Source organism: Pangasianodon hypophthalmus, chromosome 4, assembly GCF_027358585.1.
Source record: "Pangasianodon hypophthalmus isolate fPanHyp1 chromosome 4, fPanHyp1.pri, whole genome shotgun sequence".
Classification (NCBI taxonomy): Eukaryota; Metazoa; Chordata; class Actinopteri; order Siluriformes; family Pangasiidae; genus Pangasianodon; species Pangasianodon hypophthalmus.
Genome location: NC_069713.1, coordinates 4,284,713 through 4,309,405, shown reverse-complemented (window position 1 = coordinate 4,309,405; position 24,693 = coordinate 4,284,713). Strand labels below are relative to the sequence as shown.

The 24,693-nt window shown below is 42.8% G+C and overlaps 1 protein-coding gene across 1 annotated transcript in view; it reads left to right on the top strand.

Moving 5' to 3' along the window:
* The first annotated feature begins 1,628 nt into the window (after positions 1 to 1,628).
* LOC128318109 (B-cell receptor CD22-like) overlaps positions 1,629 to 24,693 on the top strand; it is a 34,548-nt gene continuing 11,483 nt past the window's right edge. Inside the window, exons 1-3 of the mRNA XM_053233255.1 lie at positions 1,629 to 1,707; positions 3,893 to 3,928; positions 7,325 to 7,591. Of these exons, the coding sequence (XP_053089230.1) occupies positions 1,629 to 1,707; positions 3,893 to 3,928; positions 7,325 to 7,591 (382 nt within the window). The remainder of the gene's footprint in view (positions 1,708 to 3,892; positions 3,929 to 7,324; positions 7,592 to 24,693) is intronic.

The window sequence follows — 24,693 nt, the reverse complement described above, 5'->3', positions numbered from 1 at the left end:
TTACAGGCGTACCAGGCCGACCTGCTTAAAGAGCTGGACGAGCAGGGGGAGAGTACGTCTGAGCAGGTAGCTGAGCTCAGGCAGGCCGTTGATCTGGTCCTCCGCGCCACCAAGGAGACCGCCCGTGCACCGCGGCGTTCTAGCGGTTCCTCCCCCGTCGCTCTCTAGCTCGTGGGGCTGCTGGGTGGGGGCAGCCCCCTCCGTGTACGGCCCCCTCCTACAGGGAGGCCCAAAAGCACCGGCCCGGCCCTTCGGGCACTAAGGCGGATCTGAGGACCGTCCTCATGTCCAGAAGGGCCGCGGCTAAGAAGCCCTGATGGTTTTGGCCCAGGGCTTCCGAGGGCGGGCCCCTCTGGGGCGACGCGGAGTACACCTCATCTTACGGTGCCCGGGTCCCCCCAGTGCCCTCAGGAGGTCGATCTGCCAACCCTGCCACCTATGGTGCTTCAGGGCGCAGCGGTCTCCGGCGAGCGCCTCTCCCAGTTCTCGCCCGGCAACGTAGCGGGTCTGGGAGGCTTGCGGCCTCTCCTGAGGCCTTCGCAGCGGTTAGCTCATTTCCCCCATGTCGGTTCGCCACCTCAGGGCACCCAGCTAACCGCTTCTATTACACCTGAGGTCAGTCTCGAGAGACTGATTCCCTTAGTGAGCTTTCTGGCAGCGTGGAAACTTCTGCCAAATGTGTCTCATTGGGTCCTGCGTACTGTAGAAAGAGGCTACCGAATTCAGTTCGGCTCGCCTCCACCTCGTTTTTCTGGGGTTCTTCCCACTGTGGTGGGTCCCGAGCAGGCTCTGGTATTGGAGCAGGAAGTACGTACTCTCCTGAGGAAGGAGGCCATCGAGGTGGTCCCTCCTCACGACAGAGAGTCAGGGTTCTACAGCCGGTACTTCATTGTTCCCAAGAAGGGGGGAGGGCTGCGTCCCATTTTGGACTTGCGGCAATTGAACCTCTCAGTCGCTTGACTGAAGTTCAGGATGCTTACGGTCACTCAGGTCGTGTCTCAGATCAGGTCCGAGAACTGGTTCGTCACGATCGACCTAAAAGATGCATTTCCACATCTCCATCCTTCCCCCGCACAGGAAGTTCCTGAGGTTCGCTTTCGGGGGCGAAGCTTACCAGTATCGGGTTCTTCCCTTCGGCCTAGCACTCTCACCCCGCACCTTCACGAAGTGCGTGGATGCTGCCCTGGCTCCTATGCGACTACAGGGCATCCGCATACTGAACTATATCGACGACTGGTTGATTTTAGCTCATTCAGAGCAGATGGCGGCTCGGCATCGAGATGCCGTTCTCGCCCATATGAACTGGGGTTAAGACTAAACGCCGAGAAAAGCGTGCTTTCTCCAGCTCAGAGAACCGCATATCTAGGCGTCGTGTGGGATTCGACCACGATGCAGGCACGTTTGTCTCCTGCTCGGATCGAGTCGGTCCTCACAGCGGTCGCGAGAGCGAAAGTAGGCCGGTCGCTCACTGTAAAGCAGTTTCAGAGACTGCTGGGCCTATTGGCAGCTGCGTCCAACATGATACCGTTTGGCCTGCTGCACATGAGACCCCTACAGTGGTGGCTCAAGACCAGGGGGTTTTTCCAAAACAGAGGAAACCCGCTCCGCATGATCAAGGTCACACGGCGATGCCGCTGTGCCTTAGCTGTGTGGAGAGAACCTGGGTTCCTGTCTCAGGGCCGGGCCCTGGGAGCTCCTGGTCGCCGCGTAGTGCTAGCGACGGATGCGTCCCTCACCGGATGGGGAGCGGTCATGAGTGGCCGTCCTGCCCGTGGTCTGTGGAGCGGCCGCCATCTCACTTGGCACATTAACCGCCTGGAGATGCTGGCCGTGTTTCTAGCTCTGAAACACTTTCTCCCAGACCTAAGAGGCCGCCACGTGTTGGTGGTCTCTTACATCAACCGCCAGGGAGGTCTGCGTTCGCGCCCCCTTTACAGGCTGGCGCTCCAGATCCTTGTGTGGTCCCAAGGGAACCTCCTCTCATTGAGAGCGGCCTACATCCCTGGTCATCTCAACGTGGGAGCGGACGCCCTGTCGAGGCAGGGGCCGGTGCCCGGGGAATGGAGACTCCACCCCGAGGTGGTGGAGCTCATATGGCGTATGTTCGGCAGAGCCCAGGTGGATCTGTTTGCGACGCAGGAGACGTCGCACTGTCCCCTTTGGTTCTCTCTGACTCATCCAGCTCCTCTTGGACTGGATGCCATGGTACAGCCGTGGCCGAGGCTGCGTCTGTACGCCTTCCCTCCGGTCGCTCTGCTCCCGGGAGTTCTGGAGAGAGTGCGCCGGGACGGATTTCGTCTACTGTTAGTAGCCCCATTCTGGCCGGGCCGAGTATGGTTCTCGGACCTGATTTCCCTCCTAGACGGCTCCCCATGGGAGATTCCGATCAGGAGGGATCTCCTCTCACAGGCGGGGGGCCATCTTCACCCCCGCCCGGAGATGTGGAAGCTGTGGGTGTGGCCTCTGAGGGGGCACAACTCCGCGCTTCCGGTCTCTCAACCGAGGTTGTGGAGACCATCCTCCAGTCCAGAGCTCCCTCTACGAGGAAACTGTACACCCTGAAGTGGAAACTTTTCACTTCCTGGTGCGGAGACCGCCGGCTTGACCCTGTTCACTGCCCAGTTGGTACAGTGCTGGAGTTCTTGCAGGCCCGCCTCTCCGAGGGGCTGACCCACTCCACCCTGAAGGTGTACGTAGCGGCTATTGTGGCCTGCCACGCCCCTCTCGATGGCCAGTCAGTGGGCAGGCACCCCTGGGTGACACGTTTCCTCCGCGGTGCGCTGAGGATCAGACCTCCAGCTCGATCTCGGGTCCCCTCGTGGGACCTGGCCGTGGTTTTAGAGGCTCTCTGCAAACCCCACTTCGAGCCCATAGAGGAGATTTCGGACCGTCTTCTGACGTTGAAAACTGCCTTTCTCTTGGCAATTTCCTCTCTTAGGAGAGTGGGGGATCTTCAGGCCCTCTCGGTGGCCCCTTCCTATTTAGACTTTGCGCCTGGTTTGGCCAAAGCATTCTTGTACCCCCGAGCGGGGTACGTACCGAAAGTCCCCTCCTTGGCACCACGGCCGGTCGTGCTGCAGGCTTTCTGTCCTCCTCCCTTCAGGGAGCCCGACCATCGGAAGCTCAATTGTACGTGTCCTCTGGTCTCCCCAGTCCCCTGGGGGTCAAGGCTCACTCTACCCGAGCGGTGGCGGCCTCTAAGGCCTTTCTGGCAGGTGTGTCCTTACAGGACATCTGCAACGCAGCGGGATGGTCCATGCCCCTGACCTTTGCCAGGTTTTATGACCTAGATACCCGAGCCACACCCGGCTCCTCTGTCCTTGTGCCTTAGGCTTGCCTCCTCCTGGAGGCAGGGACTTGTAAGTCTGGCGGCGTGTGTATACTTGTTCCCATAGCGTTTCGTGACGCAGCTCGAGTTCCTGAAGGGGAACATCTCCAGGTTACGTATGTAACCATGGTTCCCCGAGGGAACGAGACGCTGCGTCTCGGTGCCACACTTCCGGCGTCCCTGCGGCGCTTGCTTCATTTTCCAGTAAGCTAACGCGGGGCTCGCCGCTCGGGCTTTTATGCTTCCGGGTCGCTACGTCTCGCCCATCCATTGGACGGATTAGACACGTGATTCAGAGCGCGGTCACGCGGGGGCGTTCCCATAGCGTTTCGTGACGCAGCGTCTCGTTCCCTCGGGGAACCATGGTTACATACGTAACCTGGAGACGTTTTTGTTTATTTATTATTAAGAGAGATTAAAATGTATTTCTTACAGATGGTAGTTTAGATTCCCTGAATAAGATTTAATCTTGTGGGTTCGGTGTGCCTAAAATGTGCTGTTTTCATTAATAGACTGAATATTTTCTATATTCATGTGATGTTCTGTTTCTGTTTCCTTTTTTAGTGCTGATTTCGCTTATACCAGTAGCCCATGCTCAAGGTGATTTATATATAATTTATTCTGTATATTGTGTGCATATTTGATTTATTTTGGGGCTGAGAAGTTTGTGCAAAATTTGTCAATTTCTTCCTAGTTTACTAATGCAGGTTTTATAGCTCTAAATAAAAGATGTGACATTAACTCAGTTATTTTCGGTCTTTGTTTTTCGTACCATCTCATGTGTAGATTCACTTTGTGATCTTGGTAAATTCACCCACACTGTGTGGCTCTTGATTTACGGTTTCCCTTTTCACAAGAATTACTTTCACTTAAGATAAATAGTGCTTTAATATAAGAAAAGAATGACCAACAAAAGTTTTGATGTGAATAAATAGTTTTATGCTGCTTAACATATTAATTATAAAACAGCACAAGTTTAATGACAGCAGCACATGGGAGCAACTGACATAAATAGTGCTAAATAAAATTGTCCATGATGCCCCTGATTTATTAATAGTATGTAGGTTACACATATCAGTATCAACAAGTAACAAAAAACATGTACTCATACTCAATCTAAAAAATTATATTAGTAGTGTACACTTGGGAATTACTTTATGTAAGGTTTATTAACAAAAGAATGTTTTACAGGGAGTCCTAAAGTCGTGGTGTCCATAAAGCCTGATACACATGTGTTCATTGGAGAGAATGTTACTCTCAGATGTGACATACAGAGAGGAGGAAGCACTCAGCGGACATACAGCTGGTATAAAAATAATAACACACTCACAGACAACACAATGCAGGAGTTCATAATCCGGTCTGTTACTGACTCTGACAGTGGTGTCTACACCTGCAGAGGACAGAGCAGTTTCTTTCAGAGGTCAGAGATCAGCGATGCTGTTACACTGACTGTATCAGGTGAGTCTGTGGGTGTTTATTTCTTATTTAATATGATGACATTATTTTTAGGGTTCAGATTTTGAGCTGTCAGTAACTGAGTCCCTGTTTATTTAATGTTGACTTTCACTTCCCTGTCTAGTAGACACCAATTTCTTTCACAGGAATCATCATCATGTGTTTTGCAGTAGCATTTGGGTTTTATATTAAGTTTGCAGTAGAATTGTGGTGAGTCAGTCTGATTAATAGTACACAGTGAACATTAAGAAAGAAGGCAGTAAATCTCACCTTGTGTTGGCTCTGCCATTATCTGATTTATTAGAAGATCATTTAAGGAATTGGAATTCTAAGGTTTTATCTGAGCATTCCGTAATTTTGAGAGATTTTGATTATCAGCATCATCCACATCAGTCTCCGTCTCATCACCTGAGGTAGAAGTCACTCACAGCATTTAAATACGAGCCTCATTATCTTCTCTTCACTTGACTGATGTCTGTTCACACTAACACCGCTGGGGAAATAATCCCTGATTCACTTCTGTTCTGTTGACTATATTTCTAGTTATTAATGTCTTTGTATTAGGTCATTTAAATATTTTATAACTTTGTCTGCTGTCTTCTGTTCAAAATGTGTAAACACTCCTCCCTGTTTTAATGATGATGTGATGGCACATGAGCATCGCAGACATTTTGACAGCCACTATCTGATTACAAACTGAATTGATTAGACTTCTGTCTGTTTATATGTAACTATCCAAAGTTTTTATCAAATCCTTAGAGAAGCACACTTAACTCGAGAGGTTTCAGATGTCTGACATACTCGACATACTGACTGCACTTCCTGCTGTGTTTGGTTAAGTAGCTCATTGCCCAACATGATCCTTGCAGACAGACTCCAAGACAAGGTTAGAAAGTAAGCTAAATTAAAAAAAAAGTCATTTCAGTAAAATATATTTATGGAAAAAAAGGTTTCTTGAATTAGAAGTGTCATAGTACTAGCAGAAAAAACTATTTTGGTCAAAACTTGACTTTTGATCATGATTGGCTTCCTGAATTCAGTTGTAGCGACATCCAGACTGCCTCACATATGTACAGTAACTAGCATATTTATAACATTTAAAAAAAAGACAAAAGATTGAACCATATAATTTCAAGTACTTGAATTGAAATTTGTAGTGACAATGTAAAGGGAGATAATAAAATAATGAACTCTCAACTGTGTGTCCTCTCTTACAAGTGCAAAAATGATGCTCTGATAAAGATTGTTTTTACTTAACCCGAAATCTTCCCCTTAACACACAAACACATTTTCTTTCAAGATTCATTTAGGTATAGAGTTACTCTAAAGGGTAATTAAGGAAGTTTTTATATTTACCTGTTTAACTGTTTACACCTGCATACAAAACACATTTCATCTTCACTGAAATCCAGGCTGATCCTACTTTCATGGTTGGACTGCAGGAAGTCATGCTTTTGCTATTTTTTTTAGAAAATGCAGACATATTCAGATTGTGGTGCAGGATTTTACAGGATCTATAAAATAACAATCTAAAATAAGCAAATACAGTGTTTTACACTTCAGACTAATCATAAATTTTGTTACTGTGGCCGCTGGGAAAATACACACAGGACCGACTAAGACTATTTGGGGTTGTTTTATTCCTATTTATTAGTCAAGATATTATTCCTATGAAAGGAAGATCGGTGAAATAAAATACAGAACCAAAATGTCCTCTGCTTGGCTAAACATGGTCTGACTAAATAAATAAAAGAAAAGACACTTATGGTCACATAATTTAAATGAATCTTAATGGTGTGCAGTTTAAAAAAAAAAGAAAGAAAGAAAACTCAACTGCAAAAACAAGAGAGAATCATGCAGGAGAAAACAAGGAAATAATGCGGAATCAGGGGGAAATAATACGGCAGTGGCAATTCTAAAAGAAAACACATACACCTTAGAATTCCACTGACAATTATTCTGGCATACATTCAAACTAAAATACACTTTGAATGTCAGTGTGAAATCTATTCACTTCTGAAGCATGCGTTAAACACCTAGGGTTAGGGTTAGGGTTAGGCCAATCACACCACGAGAACTCGCTTCGCTCTCAGGTGCTCACAGGTTAGCTTGGCTCACAGTGCTAACTCTCACAACGCCACGATGTCCTTCGTCAGTATCCAAATCACTGAAAATCTCTATACCGCTACACACACAGCCTATTGCCCTCGTGACTTCCTAATCACCCGCTCACTTGCGTTGCTTCATTTGCATACGAGATGATGTCATCAGTTGACTCTTAAAAGCCCCATTCTCTACAGATATGAGTATTCATACATTACAAGGATTAATGCCTTTAACCATCACCCCGTTACATTACATAGAAAATATACTGAAAACCAGCTGTGTAAGAAAACATACAATTGTAACATATTTTATCAAATGTTAAATATAAAGGTTTGTTTTAAACACAAAACATATGTTAAAGCACAGTGAATCTACTGCTTATGTTGTAAAGTGAAAAGCAGCTCTGACACCTTCATCATTTCATACCAACAGTAAAACCCAAACCGACTGCGAGAGTGAATACTCAGAGCTCCGTCTACACTGGAGACACCATCACTCTGAGCTGTGAGCTGCAGCAGTCGACTGGATGGAAGTTTCTCTGGTACAAAAATAATCAGCTGTTACAGCTTCTGAAGAGTGAACAAGCACACACACTTAATGTGACAGCCAATAATGCAGGAGAAACAGTGTACCAGTGTCGCGCACGCAGGAGAAACTACTACACAATGTTCAGTGATCCTGTCAGGATTACAGCGAGAGGTATGTCATGATTTTTTCCCCTTTTCACTACAGTTTCATTAGAAGGAGTAAGAAAAAATATTTGTCAGAGAAGTTTATGATTTGCTGTTTCCCTGTAACATGACAAGCTCCTTTTTTTTATTCCTTAAAAAAAGTGAAAAAAATACGCAGAACAATTGGCATGAACCGGCCTTGAGCAATAATACTCAGAGGGACCAGTTAAGACAGGTGAAACCCGCAGGAGGCAGGAGCCAGCCTAGGAGCCAGCCTAGGATAATCATTCCCAAATAATCCCATGTCGTCTCAGCACCTTTCAGAAAGGGCCAAGAACACACTAGGAATACGCCTGTCATAAACAGGTGTGTGCCCCTAGGTAGAAAGGATCCGAGCCTGTAAGGCCAGAACATCCAGGCTATAAAAGCCGCCGCACAAATGTCTGCCATGGACACCCCGCTAGACCATGCCCAAGACAAGGCTATGCCCCGAGTGGAGTGGGCTCTAACTCCTATGGGGCTATGGAGGCCCAGGGAGGAGTATGCTAGCGCAATAGCGTCAACTAGCCATCGAGAAATTCTCTGCTTTGTGACCGGAGACCCTTTGGTGCGGCCGCCAAAGCACACAAAGAGTTGTTCCGACTGCCTGAATGGAGCGGAATGCTCGATGTAAATTCTCAGTGCCCTGACAGGGCAGAGAAGGCTCAACTCTGGGTCTTCCTCCAGACTGTCCTGCTATAGGAGCATGAGAAGCTGCTATAGCTGCCACATAGACCTTGAGCGTGGAAGGGGAGTGGCCCTTGTCCAACAGCTCTTGTAGGAAGGACAATATCACTGATATGTCGCAGGAAATAGAATCTTCGCCGCGGGTTGCACACCAGGCAGTGAAGACCGACCATTTAAGGGCATAGAGGCGTCTCGTGGATGGGGCTCTAGCCTGTGATATAGTATTTTGGACACTTTCGGGGAGATCTACTGATTCCCGTCGAGAGCGCAAAGATGTAATGCCCACAACTCGGGTTGGGGGTGCCAAATTGTCCTGTTCGCCTGAGGGAGAAGATCCTGCCTCAGGGGAATGGGCCACGGGGCTGCTGTAAGCAGCTGAGATAGCTCTGAGAACCAAAGTTGGTTTCTCCAGAGCAGGGCCACTAGGAGGACTCTGCGTTTGTGATCCCTGATTTGTCTGATTACCTGAGGGATCAGAGTGATCGGGGGGAAAGCATACAGGAGAAGGTTGGGCCAATCGTGGGCCAAATGCATCCTCGCTCTTTGAAAAATATATTGGGCAATGAGAGTTGTCTTTTGTTGACCTCTGCCTTGCCAAAGACCTTCCAAACTGAACCGTCTGCGGGTGGAGCATCCACTCCTCCGAGGGGACGTTGCTCCGAGATAGCATATCTGCTCCTTGGTTCAGCACGCCAGGGACATGTGCTGCCCTCAACGACCACAGATTGAGATGTGCCGTGAGGAGATCTGACACTCGTAAGTGGAAGAGGAAGTATGCTCTCTGTCTGAAAATGTTTGTGTTTTATTGTTCTTGCTATAACAGTGGCTGCTTTTGTGGGTGCTTTCAGAACGGGCCCAGTATCCACAACAGCATTTACAAACACATTGCCACCGGCACCCGGAACAGAACGGGGTGCTTGGGGGCATAACAGAGATCATTTCGGGGGTGGTCCGGCGACAGCTAGACTTTGCCCCTTCCTCTTCCTGTCCAGTAAATCAGGACGACGTCCGAGGCGCAGGATCCAGTGTCAACTTGGGCCGGGGTCCTTGGCGTCTCAAAAATGAGTGGCGTCTGGCTGAGCGGGAGCGCTGCGGAAGCTCAGGCTGTCGAGTAGGCTGAGTGGGCGCAGGCGCAGATCTAGCCGGCTGCTGCATTGTGGCGGGTTTAGGGCGATTGGTGGCACTCTCAGAGCTTGAACGTTTCGGCAAGAATTCTGCGCAGCAGTAAAGCACTCAGCAAACCCTTTGATGGCGGGTCCGAACAGCCCCGTGGGAGAAACTAGAGAATCGAGGAAAGGAACTTTGTCCGCCTCTTTGATCTCCGTCAGGTTTAGCCACAAGTGGCGCTCCAACACCACTAAATTGGCCATTGACCTCCCGATGGCCCGATGGCCTGATGGCCTGATGGCCTGAGCCGTCGCCCTCGTAGCTCAAAGGGCTAGGTCCGTCGCACTGCGCAGCTCCTTGAAGGCCGCAGGATCGGGCCCCGACTCGTCCATAACTTGGAGAAGTTTCGCCTGAAAAACCTGGAGCACGGCCATTGAGTGCAGAGCTGAGGCTGCCTGCCCAGCGGAAGAGTAAGCTTGTCCAGCAAGGGCAGACATTGTTCTGCACAGTTTCAAGGGGTGTGTGACATTCGCTCTCCATCCAATGGCAGTGGGCGGGCAGAAGTGTGCGGCCACTGCCTCATCCAGTGGAGGTAGCCTCTCATAGCCCTTTTCGTCCGCCCCGTCGACCATGGAGAACGCGGATGAAACGGACGTGCGAAGGCGAGCCGAATAAGGGGCGCGCCACGACTTAGTGAGCTCATCATGGACCTCTGGAAAAAAAGGCACGGCTCACTGACGAGGAGCCTGACGGCACCCCGGCAGGAACCACCCATCCAGACGGCTCCGAGTGGGCTCCTCCGGCATGGACCACTCTAAACCCAGCACTGCCACCGCTTTAGAGAGAACGCGGAAGTGCTCGGCATCCGTACTCGTCTTGGTGACGCTGTAATCTATAGACGGCAAAGGGGCGGGGTCGAAGGGAGAGCCCGAAATATCCTCCGCATCTAACGTTGCTAAAGATATGCTGTCATCTAGCGGGTCGTCCTCTATCGCGCCAAACTAAACCATGTCGCTCGCATCAGCTGAGGGATGCTGGCACTCAAAGAAGACGGGGGCGAATCCTCTCTGCAAGGCGAGAGTGACGCACGCGGGGTCTGAGCCAGCGTGAGCTCGCTCACAGCCGGGCGCCACTCTTCTCTACCCCGCCGTTTTTTACTCGCTGGTCCCTGGGAGGAAGAAAACGGGGGGGGCGCGAGAAGCGGCATTGCTTTCTTTTCAGAGTGTGCAGAGAGGAGAGACTCATGCTCACACAATGCAAGCATTCCATGTCCGTCAGAGCGGCTTCCGCATGGGGACGACCCAGGCAGGAAACGCACTCTGAGTGGCCGTCATCAGTGTGCAGGGCGGAGCTGCATGAGCTGCAATGACGGCGCGGATTTATATCAACGCCGCTTGCTCTTTTAGAGAAAAAAGCTCTTTTAGAGAAAAAAGGCTCTTTTAGCTCTCTTTGATCTTTTAGCTCTTTTCGCTCTTTTAGATCTTTTTTAGCTCACCGGATGGCGGCAGGGGACGAGCTGGTATCGGCGCCGGACGCTGAACGGCGGCTCCAAGCTCGGCAGGAACAGCGGGACGGCGCCGGCGAGTAGCTCTTGTCCGCAGCGAGGCGTGTCAACGGCGAGCGGCTTCAGTCTCGTAGCTCAGCGTAGAGATTGCTCTTCGTCGCTGAAGGAGAATTGATCTGAGATCCTATGGCACAATGCCCGATTATATAGCCAGATGGCTCCTCCCATTCTGGCGGGCTTCCTTGCCATAGATGCGTGCAGTTCCGCTGCCGAGCCATTGGTTCGCTTTATTGCACTGCACGAACCAATGGCCGTGCAGTTTCACTGCGTGATTGTAAAGGCTTCAGTCATCGGAGAAAAAGGAGTTTTCCCCATAGCGTCTAGCGAGGCAGTACGAGTGTAGTATCGAAAGGGAACATGGTTACATGTGTGTAACTAAACACCTGAACTCCACAAACTGTTGTAAAGTGATAAGGGTTAAGCACAAATTTACTGTAATTAAAAACATAAAATAGGACACAAAACCAACCCCATGCTGTAATCTTCATTACAATTTTCCATTTCAGCTTGCCTCTGAAAATTTGTACAAATTATTGTGTGTGTGAGTCACACTGAAACTGTTTTACTAATGAAGACTGGGTTTTTGTAGGAAAAACTATATTTATGATTATGAATACTAAAGATGGCTGCAATTCAGACATATAGTTACACTCATCTAACTACACATTATTAGTGTTTTATCAATAGTTAATATTTGTAACTATTACTCACTCCTTAGTTGATCTTTTGTAGTTAAACAGGGCTGTGTAAAATTGAAAGTTTTATTTATCTATTTATTTATTTATTTATTCATTCATTTATTTATTTATTTATTTAGCACAACCCTGTTCTGCTTGCTTCTACCAGTGACAGAATCACAAATGTAAAATTGCAATGATGATCATCAGTCCCATAAAGACTACAGACTACACTGTCCTGTACAGTTTAACTGGATTTACATGTGATGTTTACTTTAAAAAAATTTGTTTTTTTTTAATTACAAAAAAATTTCCTCAATATTAACAAAATCATTAATATTGAGGAAATGTGCAATTACTCATTCATGAAAAACCTCGTACTGTGTATTAAATTAATTTAGAAAAATTTGTTTTGTATTTCCTGTGTAACAGAGAGACCACGGGCAGTACTGAGTGTATCTCCACAGAGCTGGCTGACTGAAGGAGACTCAGTGACTCTAAGCTGTGAGGTTACAGACTCCTCTACAGACTGGACATTCAGCTGGTACACAACTGTTCCCTACAGAGACGGCTTAACTCAAATAAAAAATAATCGTGGCTATAGCATGTATGTGGAGCTCCTCTCAGACAGCAGCAGAGGATCTGGAGGCAACTACACTCTCAGTCCTGCTGCTCTGAATCACACAGGAGTTTATATGTGCAGAGGAGAGAGAGGAGAACCAGCCGTTCACACACAGTACACCAATCCACAGCCACTATGGATCACTGGTGAGGAAAAATAACTGTTGTGTTGAAGTGTAGAATAGAAAAGTGTGGATGTAAGATCAGATTAATGCAACATTTATTTATTAGTTAAAGAGCTCTAAGTGCTGGTAGAGGCTTATTGTCATGATTTCCCTTGTGTTTCCCTGTATTTTGTGATGTCTCTGCCCCTTGTCATTGGGTAACTTTTCTGGGTAACATACAGGACTCAGGAGATGGTTGAGGATCTATGTGCAGGAGGATTTTATTTTAAAAGCCAGAAAGGTAGAGCAGGTAAACATTACAGATATAACCAAGTACAAATACATTATTCAGAAAATGTGTTCTAAACAGATACAGATTTGAATAGGAGGTGCACTATTCAGGGTTTGTTTGTTTGTTTGTTTGTTTTTAGAAAGCTTTCCAAAAAGGCAAGAATATGCCCACATCTTGTTTAAATCCAAATCCAAATACAAATATGGCTATTTAGAGCTAAAAACAGATGCAGGTACAGATGATGTCATTATGTTACACTGTTAATAAACGCAATGCAGATAACAGAGGTGTAAAGCAGGCAAGAGTCAAACACGCTGAAGCACCGTACAAGAAATCAGAGGACAAATCCAAAAGACTAATCAAATGACAAGGTAGAGAGTCTAAACAGGGCAATGGCAATCACAAACTAAACACTGCTCTGTACTTGCACAAACGCTGGAACTGGCAAGACTTTACATCATGTATAAGACCATGTGCTGGCCTAATATACTCTACAATGAGGAAGTGACCTGTAGGTGGTGTGATAGAGCTAGACTAGTACTCAGGCGACAGTGACATCTGGTGGTGAGGAGGCGTAATGTCCCCTGGTGATGTGATTCCCTGATTGTGTGCACCTGTTCCTCACTGTAAAACATTTACTGTAATATTTACAGTAATTTACTAGCAAATCACAAATCGCAAATGACAGGAAATAACCATAAACATATTTACTGTAAAGTATTCTAATATCTTTATAGATAATTCCTGTTATGTTTATTGTATATTTCCAGTAATATACTGTAAATTTTGCAAGTTAAATACTTGCTCAAGGACCCAACCATAGCAGCTTAGCAATGCTGGGATTTGAACAGACGACCTTCTGATCTGTAACTTAAAGCCTGAAACACTTTAAACTCAAGCTTGATACAAGGAGAAATTTTATAATCTTACCCCTGGCAAAAAGATATCCCACTATGCAATGAATTTTCTGGTATTTTACTGTAAACCTGTGAAATAATAAAACAGTATTTTGCTGTAAAATAAATAATGTACATTTACAGCAATTTCCTTGTGTTCTTCCTCATTATATCACACAATTTCTCTTTAATTTTTATTTACATGGCTTTTTTCTGTGTTTAAGGTGAATCTCCTCCAGTCTCTCTGATCATCAATCCCAGCAGAACTCAACACTTTGCTCATGACTCTCTCTCACTGAGCTGTGAGGACCAGAGAAACTCTACTGGATGGACAGTGAGACGATACACACACAGTGAGGGAATGTTAGATTGTTCACGGTGGGGATCAGTTACAGGATCTACATGTAAAATCAGCTTCCTCTCCACATCCTACACTGGAGTTTACTGGTGTGAGTCTGAATCTGGAGAAAACAGTAATCCTGTCAACATCACAGTGCATGGTGAGTCTTCATGTAGTGTGTTTATTGTTAAAGGAAAAGGGAAATGGTTTATAGAATATTCTGAGTATGGATACGTGTATGCTAGTAGTAGATGGTAGTTTTACTAGTAGCAGTAAATGAGCATGGAATCAAATCAGTATTGGATATTCATATATATCTGTACTGATGCATCCATAATTCAGTTGAACGTTTTCTCATGAGCTAGTGAATTAAATACCTGCAGACTCCACAGATTTATAGGGTTTTAAGTCATATACAGATAAATTAGAGAACTTTTATATATCATCTACACACAAATAATAGTGTGTAGATTTCCTTGTTTGTGATTTTCTGTGTTCTAGATGGTGATGTGATCCTGGAGAGTCCTGTCCATCCTGTGAGAGGAGAGTCACTGAAAAGCTGGTTCTCAATCAGAGGTGAGAAACCTTGTGAGAATTTCTTTTTATTTGCTTCTCTTTTTAATAACACAGTTTATATGCACAGTGTTTAAATACTTAAATTCTGCTCTCTTTCTCTCCTCAGTCTCAGGTTCTAGATCCGGTGGTGTAACAGTAGGAGTGGCTGTGGGTTTGGGAATTTTGTTCATCGCTTTACTGATCTTAATGATCCTGCTGTGGTCCTACAAAAGAAAAAAAGGTCTGATAACTGCTTTAGCTATATTATGTAGAATATACTCAGCGTTTCTAAAAAATAAAGCAAATTTTGATGTATCACGTAATTGTGGAAAAATAACTAAAGGTTACTTGAATAACCAAAAGTGTTGTTTGGAATATTTCACACTTAAGTCATCATTATGGTCTGAGATATCGTCCTGATTACAGTGTAAGAAACAGTTTAAATACAATGTAGATTATAAAATAAATAAAAAGCACCTGCACATACTAAATATAGATATACTAACTGTAATGTTGTAATTAATACATATTCATTTTATTCATTAATATTATTATATTATAAACCAAAAACCTTTTGTAAAGTCATATTTTCAGCTAAAAAAATCTATTTCAGAAAATATGGTGAAAGATGTGATGAAGGTTAACGACTAATTCACTGTAAAGAAAATGTATGTATTTAATTTTTTTTTACTTTTTTTTAGTTAATATTTTTTCAAATTCTCACAAATTATTCTGGGTGTGAGATCTGTCATACTGAACCCGTTTTAATAATGGAATCTGAGTTTTTGTGAAATCATTAGGTTTAGTTGTAAATATAACTTTACTACAGGTTTTGCAGTTCAGACGTGTAGTTACACTCATCTAACTACATATTGTTATTAGAATTATATCCATAATTAATAATTGTACCTATTCCTACTGTATTGTAGTCTCTCTGGTTATATTGCTGTAATCAGGGCTGTATAAAATAAAATGTTTCTGTAACTATTTACACCCTGTTCAGATGTAGAATCTGTTTCCCTCTACAGAAAAGCAGAAGAAAATCAATCAGACATCAGAGCAGAATCAGAGCCGGTCAGGAGCTGAAGACTATCAGTCAGGACACACACCACTTCAGGCTGGTCAGACACTGTCTCAATCACTTTATTTCTACATTTATTAGAAGAATAGAAACTCACATCTTTCTTTGAAATTCATTGTAAAATTATCATCTCTTTAATACACAGCATGAACAGCTTTTAATAAATTCAGTTGTTTTATTTGTTTGAAATCTATTTTGTAATCTACAGTAGCATTTATAACAAATTCAGAACTCTTTATTATGTTTTCTCCAGAAAGTGAACATATTTATGGTACTGTGGATCAGACAGATACGAGTGGAACAGGTAGCTTTATTTCCTCTTGCATTAGGAGACTTAACTATAGATTAACTCTATACAGTAAAGTACAGAAGTGTTCAGTGTTCAGGTGAAGCTGCAGCTGAGAGTGAAGCCACTTATGCACAGGTCACGAAGAAAAAGAAGACAAACAGGAACAATGGTAGAGAATTTTTAATGCTGGGACATTTAATGTATTTATTAAAAAAACAAAATCAGCAAATAATATTTGAAATCTTAATAAATCTTAATCTCAATAACTTGTCACATTAACAATCTGCATCCAAGTATCTGAGGTCATAAGCTGCAATATTCCTCCAGATCAGCGAGTCAGTTCCGTCACAGTCTCCATTAAAAAGTCGGTGATGTGTTCTGCATAGCATTAATCATAAACTTATCACACATTCGAACAGATGCCTCATGCTGATGATAGAAGAAGCTGAAGAAAGTAACCTCTAGAGTTTAAAGATCTACTCTAAAAAAGCAGCTAGAGTTCAGTGAGGTTTTGGCAGGAGACTGATAATGACTTATGTTTATGTTTATGAGTTATGACTGATGTATTACAAGGCTAAAGATCATTGGGATGGTTTTGTTCTCTGCTACTGCAGGTGCTGATGCTGAAGCTGGTGTTAGTGATGTGATTTATGCTAATCTTGAACTAAAACCAATGAAAAATGAAAACAGAATAAAAGGTAAAGCAAAATGAAGACATTTTATTTTGTGTCATAGATCACCTGCACCCTACTCTTATTTTACATAAATAATAAAACACACTGTTGTGCTGTTATAGGAAAATAATCAATGATAGTGTGGTGTGATGAAGCAGAGTTACTGCTTCAGAGTTCCTACCCTGAAGGTGATTATTTTCCTATTACAGCACATCCCAAAGTGTTTTACCACAGCAACTTCCCTTTTTAATTCATTACAGAAAGACACATCATACTTTTCATTCATTTATTGTTGTGAGATTTCTGCAAAAGTTAGTTCCTTTTATCACTTGTGTTTCATCACGTATAAACAGTCGTTCCTTTATCAGCTTCTCTTTTTTCTCTTAAAGTGATAAAGCTTAGAGTCCTCTGTCTTGAAGACTTTCCCATGTCAGAAAATTTCCTGACTGTTACACAGCACTCACACTGGAGACTCCTTCCTAAATGTTAAATAAACTTCTAACAGAAAAATCCATATTAACACTTACATTTTTTTTTTGTTAAACAACATCCCTTAATCTGTTTATTCACATAATCTATCACTTTATTTATGTAATCTGTTACTTTATTTGTGTAATCTGTTACTATAGAAGTGATATCATATTAGAACAATTGGCATTAATATAAACGTGTGATTTGCAGCTGCACTACTGTCAGAGCTGCTGTTGTAGAAAATTAATCAACACCTTCTGACCAATCAGAATCCAGAATTCAACACTGCTGTGGCCTAATGTATTTTACTTGTGAATTATTTAATATCCAGATCATTTTCTATTTAATACTTTCGATGATTTGTAATTTTTCAGGAGATTAATTCAGGATATCTTGATTCCCACTAGAAAAGGCCAGTGTTTTAAAGGTGCATTGGGGTGAACTTGGCATCTAGCAGTTACAGTATCCATGTACACAAAACCTCACCTCACAGAATCTGAAAGAGTTCATCCATGTTAGATTGGTAGCTGTCTAGATAACTTTCCATCATCTCATTCTACTTGGACAGTTATGACATAGTTAGCTATGAACATGCAAAATACTGACACGTCAAATAACTAACTGATTTCTTGCTTTGGTAACTGATTCAAAAAGTTAATTAGTTTGTAACATCAGTGATAGCAATGTGAGGAGAAATGTATTTCTAAACATATTTATTGCAATCACTTTCTTTCTCTCTGCAGTGAGCCGTGTGTCTGTGTCCACTGATGAAGCTACAGTTCTCAAACAGATCGCTGGAAAACTGTGAATTGTGATTGTCTTCTGTTTTTCCTAAAATGCTCAGAGTAGTAAAGTCTGCTCATCCCCTTCCTGTACCCAAGGAACATCACTTATTATTTTTTAATGCTTTTTACTGCTTTTCCTTTTCTACTTATTCTGTACACTTATTATTAAGGGAAGAAATATACAAGTAAAAGAAAAATAAAAAAAAAACACTGTATGGACAAAAGTATTGGGACACCTGACCATTATACCAACAGGGATTTTAATGACATCGCATTCTAAATACATTAATATAGAGTTGGTCCCCCCTTTGCAGCTCTAACAGCTTCCACTCTTCTGGGCAGGCTTTCCACAAGATTTGCGTGTTTCTGTGGGAATTTTTGCCCATTCATCCAGTAGAGCATTTGTGAGATCAGGCACTGCTTTTGGACCAGAAGGCCTGGCTCGCAATGTATTCCAGTTCATCCCAAAGGTGTTGATTGGCATTGTGGTCAGGGTTCTTTGCAGGCCAGTCAAGTTCTTCCACACCAAACTCATCCAATCATGTCTTTATGGACCTTGCTTTGTGCACTGGGGCACAGTCACACTGGAATAGAAAAGGGCTTTCCTCAAACTGTTCCCACAAAGTTGGAAGCATAGCATTGTCCAAAATGTCTTGTTATGCTGAAGCATTAACATTTCCCTTCACTGGAAGTAAGGGGCCTAGCCCAACCCTGAAAAACAGCCCCATACCATTATCCCTCCTGCACCAAACTTTACAGTTGGCACAATGTAGTCAGGCAGGTAATGTTCTCCTGGCATCCACCAAACCCAGACTCACCCATAAGACAAACAGAGAAGCGTGATTCTTCACTCCACAGAGCATATTTCCACTATACATATTACTATTACTCATATGCTAATTCCATTGAACATACATTAATACAAATAATTTAATATGCATATGGTTCATTATACTTATTTTTATTTTACTAATATACTTGCACTTCAGTGCTTTTGGTTGTTTTTCGGTTGGATACGAACACTTGGTATCTGGTACTGCACACACCAAAGAAGAAGAAACATGAGTGAAGTATGTAAGTCTGTCACTGCTTTCTTACAAAAAGTGAGTTATTCTTGTTGATGTACAAATTTCACTGATGAAATAATGAATTAACATGAAAGTACAGTTGGCTGGGGTGAACATTTATATTTTTGGTTCTGCAACGTGCTGTCCTGGATCATTGCTGCCGTCATCTGATCTGTTGATCCACACACACACACACACACACACACACACACACACACACACACACACCTTTTAAATAATGTTGTTTTTGAAAATTTTCTCTTTATAATTTACATTTTTCTAAACATTTTCTATGCCTTTACACATGACCTGATGCTTTGGTAGTCATCTCACCACATTCAATAGAGGAGGCTTACGTTAGAGAACTCGTTTTGTACTTCAGCAATGTTTAGATAAAATATGAATAAAGATGTACAACTCTGAATGAAATGTAGGTTATCCTTGCCATATATACAAATAATATTTTCCTTAAAACATATATATTTTATATCTTTTCATTCTGTTTGTTGTTAATTTTAGACAGGTTAAGCAGTGATGTTGATGGTAGTCAAAAATCAGCAGCTTTCCACAGGTAGTCTACATTTAAAGCCAAGTTATTAGTAAATATGTTTGTGTGGAATTACAGTGTTCAGTTGGGTGTTTTATAAATGAACAGTGTCATAAACAGAGCTGTGGTGTTTTTTCTACTGTGATAAAAGCAGTAAGTGTCTTCTGAGCTGCAGTCACTTACTGCTTTTATCACTGGAGAATCAACACTACAGCTCTGTTTATGGCCCTGTTCACTGTTCAATTCCATATTTGGACAAAATCTATTCATGCATACCAAATGTACATCTGAACCAACATGATAGATGACAAGGACAAGGTCCACTGTCTTCCAAAGTTTAGCTCCAACCCTAATCAAACACACCTGAACAAACTAACCAAGGTCTTCAGGATTACTAGAAAATTACAGGCAGGTAAGTTTGGAGGTTGGAGCTAAACTCTGCAGATTTGAAGAACCCTGTGATAGTTTCATTGTTATCACTATAGACTTCATTGAGAAGCATAAGCTATTGTATGTCAATCAAAAACACAATTACTGTAAAATATTGTTCATTTTTTTATTTGTTATAATTATTACATCTGTTCATTTCTCAAAATGTATGAATAAAGTAGGCTTTTCCCCAAAGTTCTACTCGCCCTTTTTCTGTAACCAGTGGAATTTCAAACTAAAAAAATTGTATAGCAGAATGCTATTATAGAGGACTTATTTCTGTGAAAATTTCCTGTTTGTATCTGGTCCCCCACCAGTGATATTCAACTTGAAAGTGAGGAGAATTAAAAAAAAAATTGCACTTTCTCCCCCCAATAAAAAAATAAATAAATAAGAGAAGTCTCAAACCTGAAATGTTCTGCATGCACACTATAATTACCTAGGTACCCCCAAAAATTAAGACTGGGACTCGAACATCTCCCATTATAAATTGACCCTAAAAGATTACAATTGGACTGAAGTTCTAAGTTCTAAGAATTTGCAAAATGTTTATATGTGTACATATACCTTGTAAAGTGCTCTAGAGATCAGTTTTGGTTCCAAGGAGCTAGCAGCATCCTGAGACAAGATACTGAGGTTTCTGTAAAGAGCTGTATAACCAAAATTTGTTGTGTGCCATGACACAAAGATGGCCTTGTTAAACTAAGTTAAAAAAAAATATAAAAAAAAAACACTGGTGGTTTAGTAATGCCAATACATAGAGGTAATCACTCAAAAAAACTCAGGAAAATTAAAAATGGTCAAGTAACCTGCATTGGACCAGTTGAGATGGAATGAAGCAATGGCCAGTTTGGGTGAGCCTGTGCCCACTCTAGACTCAGATTCCTTTTCTTGGCTGACAGGAGTGATCTTCAGCTGCTGTGGCCCATCTGCCTCAAGGTTCAACATATTGTGTGTTCTGAGATGTGTTTCTGCTCAAAGAGTGGCTATTTGAGAGATTCTGCATTTGACTTAGATCATAACTTGTAATTTCAAACCTCTGACCGGAAAAAACAATAGAAAACGCCCCCTCAACTCGAAATTCCTACTTGTGAACTCAGGGTAGTCTTCTCAATTAATAAAGTGTTCTCTTAAATGCAGAAACTCGATCCTGCAGTATTATTCAGTGTAAGTAGAGGATCTCAGTGCAGTAAAGTTCAGGAGTAAATGAGGAATCAAATAGAAATGTTGTTGCTCTTACTGCATGTCTACACACTGGTACACTGATGTACAGGACTAACATAACACTGAAAATGTCCAAAACACATCACTGGAAATTAACATTACAGCAGTGGCAGTGATTCAGAATGAAAAGCTACTAACTGCATTTCTTCCCAGTCCTGGCAGAGGGATTAAGATAGTCAGGATTAGAGGTTTGTAAATCAAGCTTGTATCTAAAGCATTGTTGTATATGAGCACTAACACAGTCTACACAATTGGGGATAATTTTTGGTAGGTGTCTGCAGTCAGGAACATCACACACTTCTTCCAACGGAAAATTGTAGCAGAAAAATAGTTTCATGCATATTTTACTGTATAAATAAACATTTATTCCCTTTTGTTACTTCAAGAGGCCGCGCTACACCTCCAGCAGCCAGCAGAGGGCAGCAGTGGAGCACAGTGAGAGCAGCCATTAAGGAGAACTCAGTTACCCAGAATTCTCCAGGCTGATTAACCTGCCAGGCAGGATACTTAAGGCCAGTCTTTGAGACAGCCCTTTGTCACACCTTTGTAGAGGAGTGACTGGTATTGTATTGTCAGGGCTTTATCTGAGGTAAGGGAAGGAAAGGAAAGAAAGGAAAATGAGAATTTAAAAGAATTAGAAAAGAAAGAAAGCAGAGGAAAGAAGTGACTAGAGAGATTGCACCAATCACACCCCAACCCTTCCCTTACCCTTTATTTCACCAATATATAAACCCTGCTTGCCCAGTTATTTATAAGCAAGCAGGGGTTTTCACTCTGCAATTGGGTCCACACTGAACCGTCCTGTAACAGTTACCATATCATTTGTGTATGAGATTTTAAAACTCGGGTCTCTTGTAAAGAACAGCTGGCTGTTAGATGTCATAAGCTTGTGTTATGAAGGCAACTGAAGTGATATTCAGTGAGAAAACTCTCTCTGGACTCAACTAAAGCTCCACATGCTCCATCCCCAACTCAGCTCCTGCTCCTCTGCACTTACATTTATCATGTCAGCAGTAACAAAAATGAATTCAGTAACATAGCTTCATACTGACAGTTACTGACAAAGTGTCACGAGTCCCTTTTGGACCCCTTCCTTAGACAGTGTGTGCTATAGCGGGCATTACACACAATGTGCTTTTTATGTGCTTTTACTTTGCTGTGCAGATTACACACATGGATTATAACTAGAAACACAAAAATATTACATTCAAACCTTATTGTGCAATCTAGGCCCTTTTTATTCCTTGTTCACCATTAGGCATGCACACTGTAAATCAGCAGCAGAAAAAAAGAAAACATTTACCACACATTATTTATTTAGATGCAATTTTGGAAAAAAAAAAAAAAAATAGCCAGATCCATAAATATTTGGACATTGACCAAGTTGTGTGATGCTGTGAGTAAAATTTCTCTGTGTGTCTTCAGCAACATGGACAGTTGAAGACTGGAAAAAGAGCAGGTGATTTTTTTTAAATCTTCAGCTGTCCTGTGTCGGTGAGTCTGTGCCCATGATAGCCTCAGATTGCTGTTGTTGGCTGAGAGGAGTGGAACCTGATGTGGTCTTCTGCTGTTGTAGCCCATTGTGACGGCGGACCGACAGCCCGCGCACGTAAAACATCAAACGCTCCTCGCGCGACTGACGGCGTGCTGCTGAAAAGTCAGCGTCCTTTCAGCACCGCGTTTGTGTTGGACAGCCGGAGTGCGCGTGGCTGTGGGGCGGAGCGACCTAACTCAGCACGGCTGGCGGCCAATGAGTGGCGCGGCTCCTCTTCACCCTCCCGGAGAAGACGAGGAGCTATAAAAGGAGCTCGCGGCCACTGTAGTGAGGGAGAAGGAAGGGAAAATGATTATATTATTATTCTCTGTTTTTGTGTATTTCTTAGATACAGACGCAGATGTAAACGAAAGTGAGGAAGACGAGTTTCTGTCGCTTGATGACTTCTCCGCTGCTTCAGCCGGTCTGTTGTATTCTTACAGACTCACGTCTCACACTGTTTTCCTCTACCGTAAGTTTCACTTTCACTTTTAAGGATAATAAAGAGCACATGTCCCCACCCCCGCAATTACTGCCTCTGTGTGTGTGTGTGTGTGTGTGTGTGTGCGCGTGTGCGCGTGCAGCCTTCTACGGTCCCGCAGTGTCACACCCATCCACATAAGGTTCGATATTTTGTGCTTGTTGAGATGCTTTTCTGCTCACCACAGTTGTAAAGAGTGCTTATTTGAGTTACTAGATCCTTCATAGCAGCTCGAACCAATCTGGCCATTTTCCTCTGACCTCTTATCAACAGAACTGCTGCTTACTCAGTGGTTTTTGTTTTTCTCACCATTCTGTGTAAACTCTAGAGACTGTTGTGTGTGAAATTCCCAGGAGATCAGCAGTTTCTGAAATACTCAAACCAGCCCTTCTGGTACCAATATCCATGCCATGATCAAAGTCACAGAGATCCCACTTTTTCTTCATTCTGCTGTTTGATGTGAACATTAACTGAAGCTCTTGACCTGTAGCTGCATGATTCTTTTGCATTGTGCTGCTGCCACATGATTGGCTGATTAGATACCTGCATGAATGTGCAGTTTTACAGGTGTTCCTAATAAAATAGACAGTGAGTGTATGTAGCTGTTTCGCCTCCAGATAAGTGAGATAACTCAGAGATTATCGCTATTGTGTTCATTAGTAAATGCAACTTAAACACACTAGCTAGCTAGCTAGCTAGCTAAGGGTGGAAAATGTAGCGAGTCATTAACTGCTTACCTTGATCTGGAATATACCATTAATAGACAGTTCAGATTCACTGTCACTCATGCATTTCAGCACCTACACAATGTTCATAGTGACAACAGGAACACTACTGTTCATTAATGACGACACATGCGAAAAGTCTCTGTACCTACCTGCAATTAATAATGTAAATAAAATGAACATTAGCATTTAATATGAAGAATACATTAATTTTCATCTCTCACCTCACACAAGGACAAATTTTAATTTCATTAAATAACTTGATGTTTAACAAAACTGTTAAATATCATCTCCATAGCACACTGCATTTTTAACTCAATAACAGAAAAGCCTCTCGTTATGGAGTTAGATGTCATTTTAAAAGATTAAAACTTGAATGAGATAATTCAAAACGCAGGTGCGTACAGACTGTTCTCAATGTACATGAGCAGACTGAACAGTGATAAGATATATTTTAATCAGTTCTGTTTAAATCTATTACAGTGTGGATGAAGTCAGGATTAAAATTATACTGCAGTTACCACTAGAGGGAGTCAAAGGCATTTTAGTTTCACTTTTCAATCACTGGCCACCACATGTTGAGCTACTGCAGCCTTCCTGTCAGCTATAACCAGTCTGGCCATTCTCCTCTGACCTCTCTCATCAACAAGCTGTTTCTTTCTGTCTTTTTGTTTGTGTAATCTATATAGACTGTTGTGTGAGAAAATCCCAGGAGATTTCTGAAATTCAATTTACTGCATGAGGTTGTGAATTGTGCTGCTGCCACATGATTGGCTGATTGGATAATTGTATGAATGAGCAGGTGTAAAAGTGTTCCTAATAAAGTGGACAATGAGAATATAATGTACATTTAGATATTTTGCCTATTTGCAGCCCTGTTACTCAGTGTGTTATTCTTTAATACAAATGATTTTAATCCTAGTAAAGTGAAACATTATAGG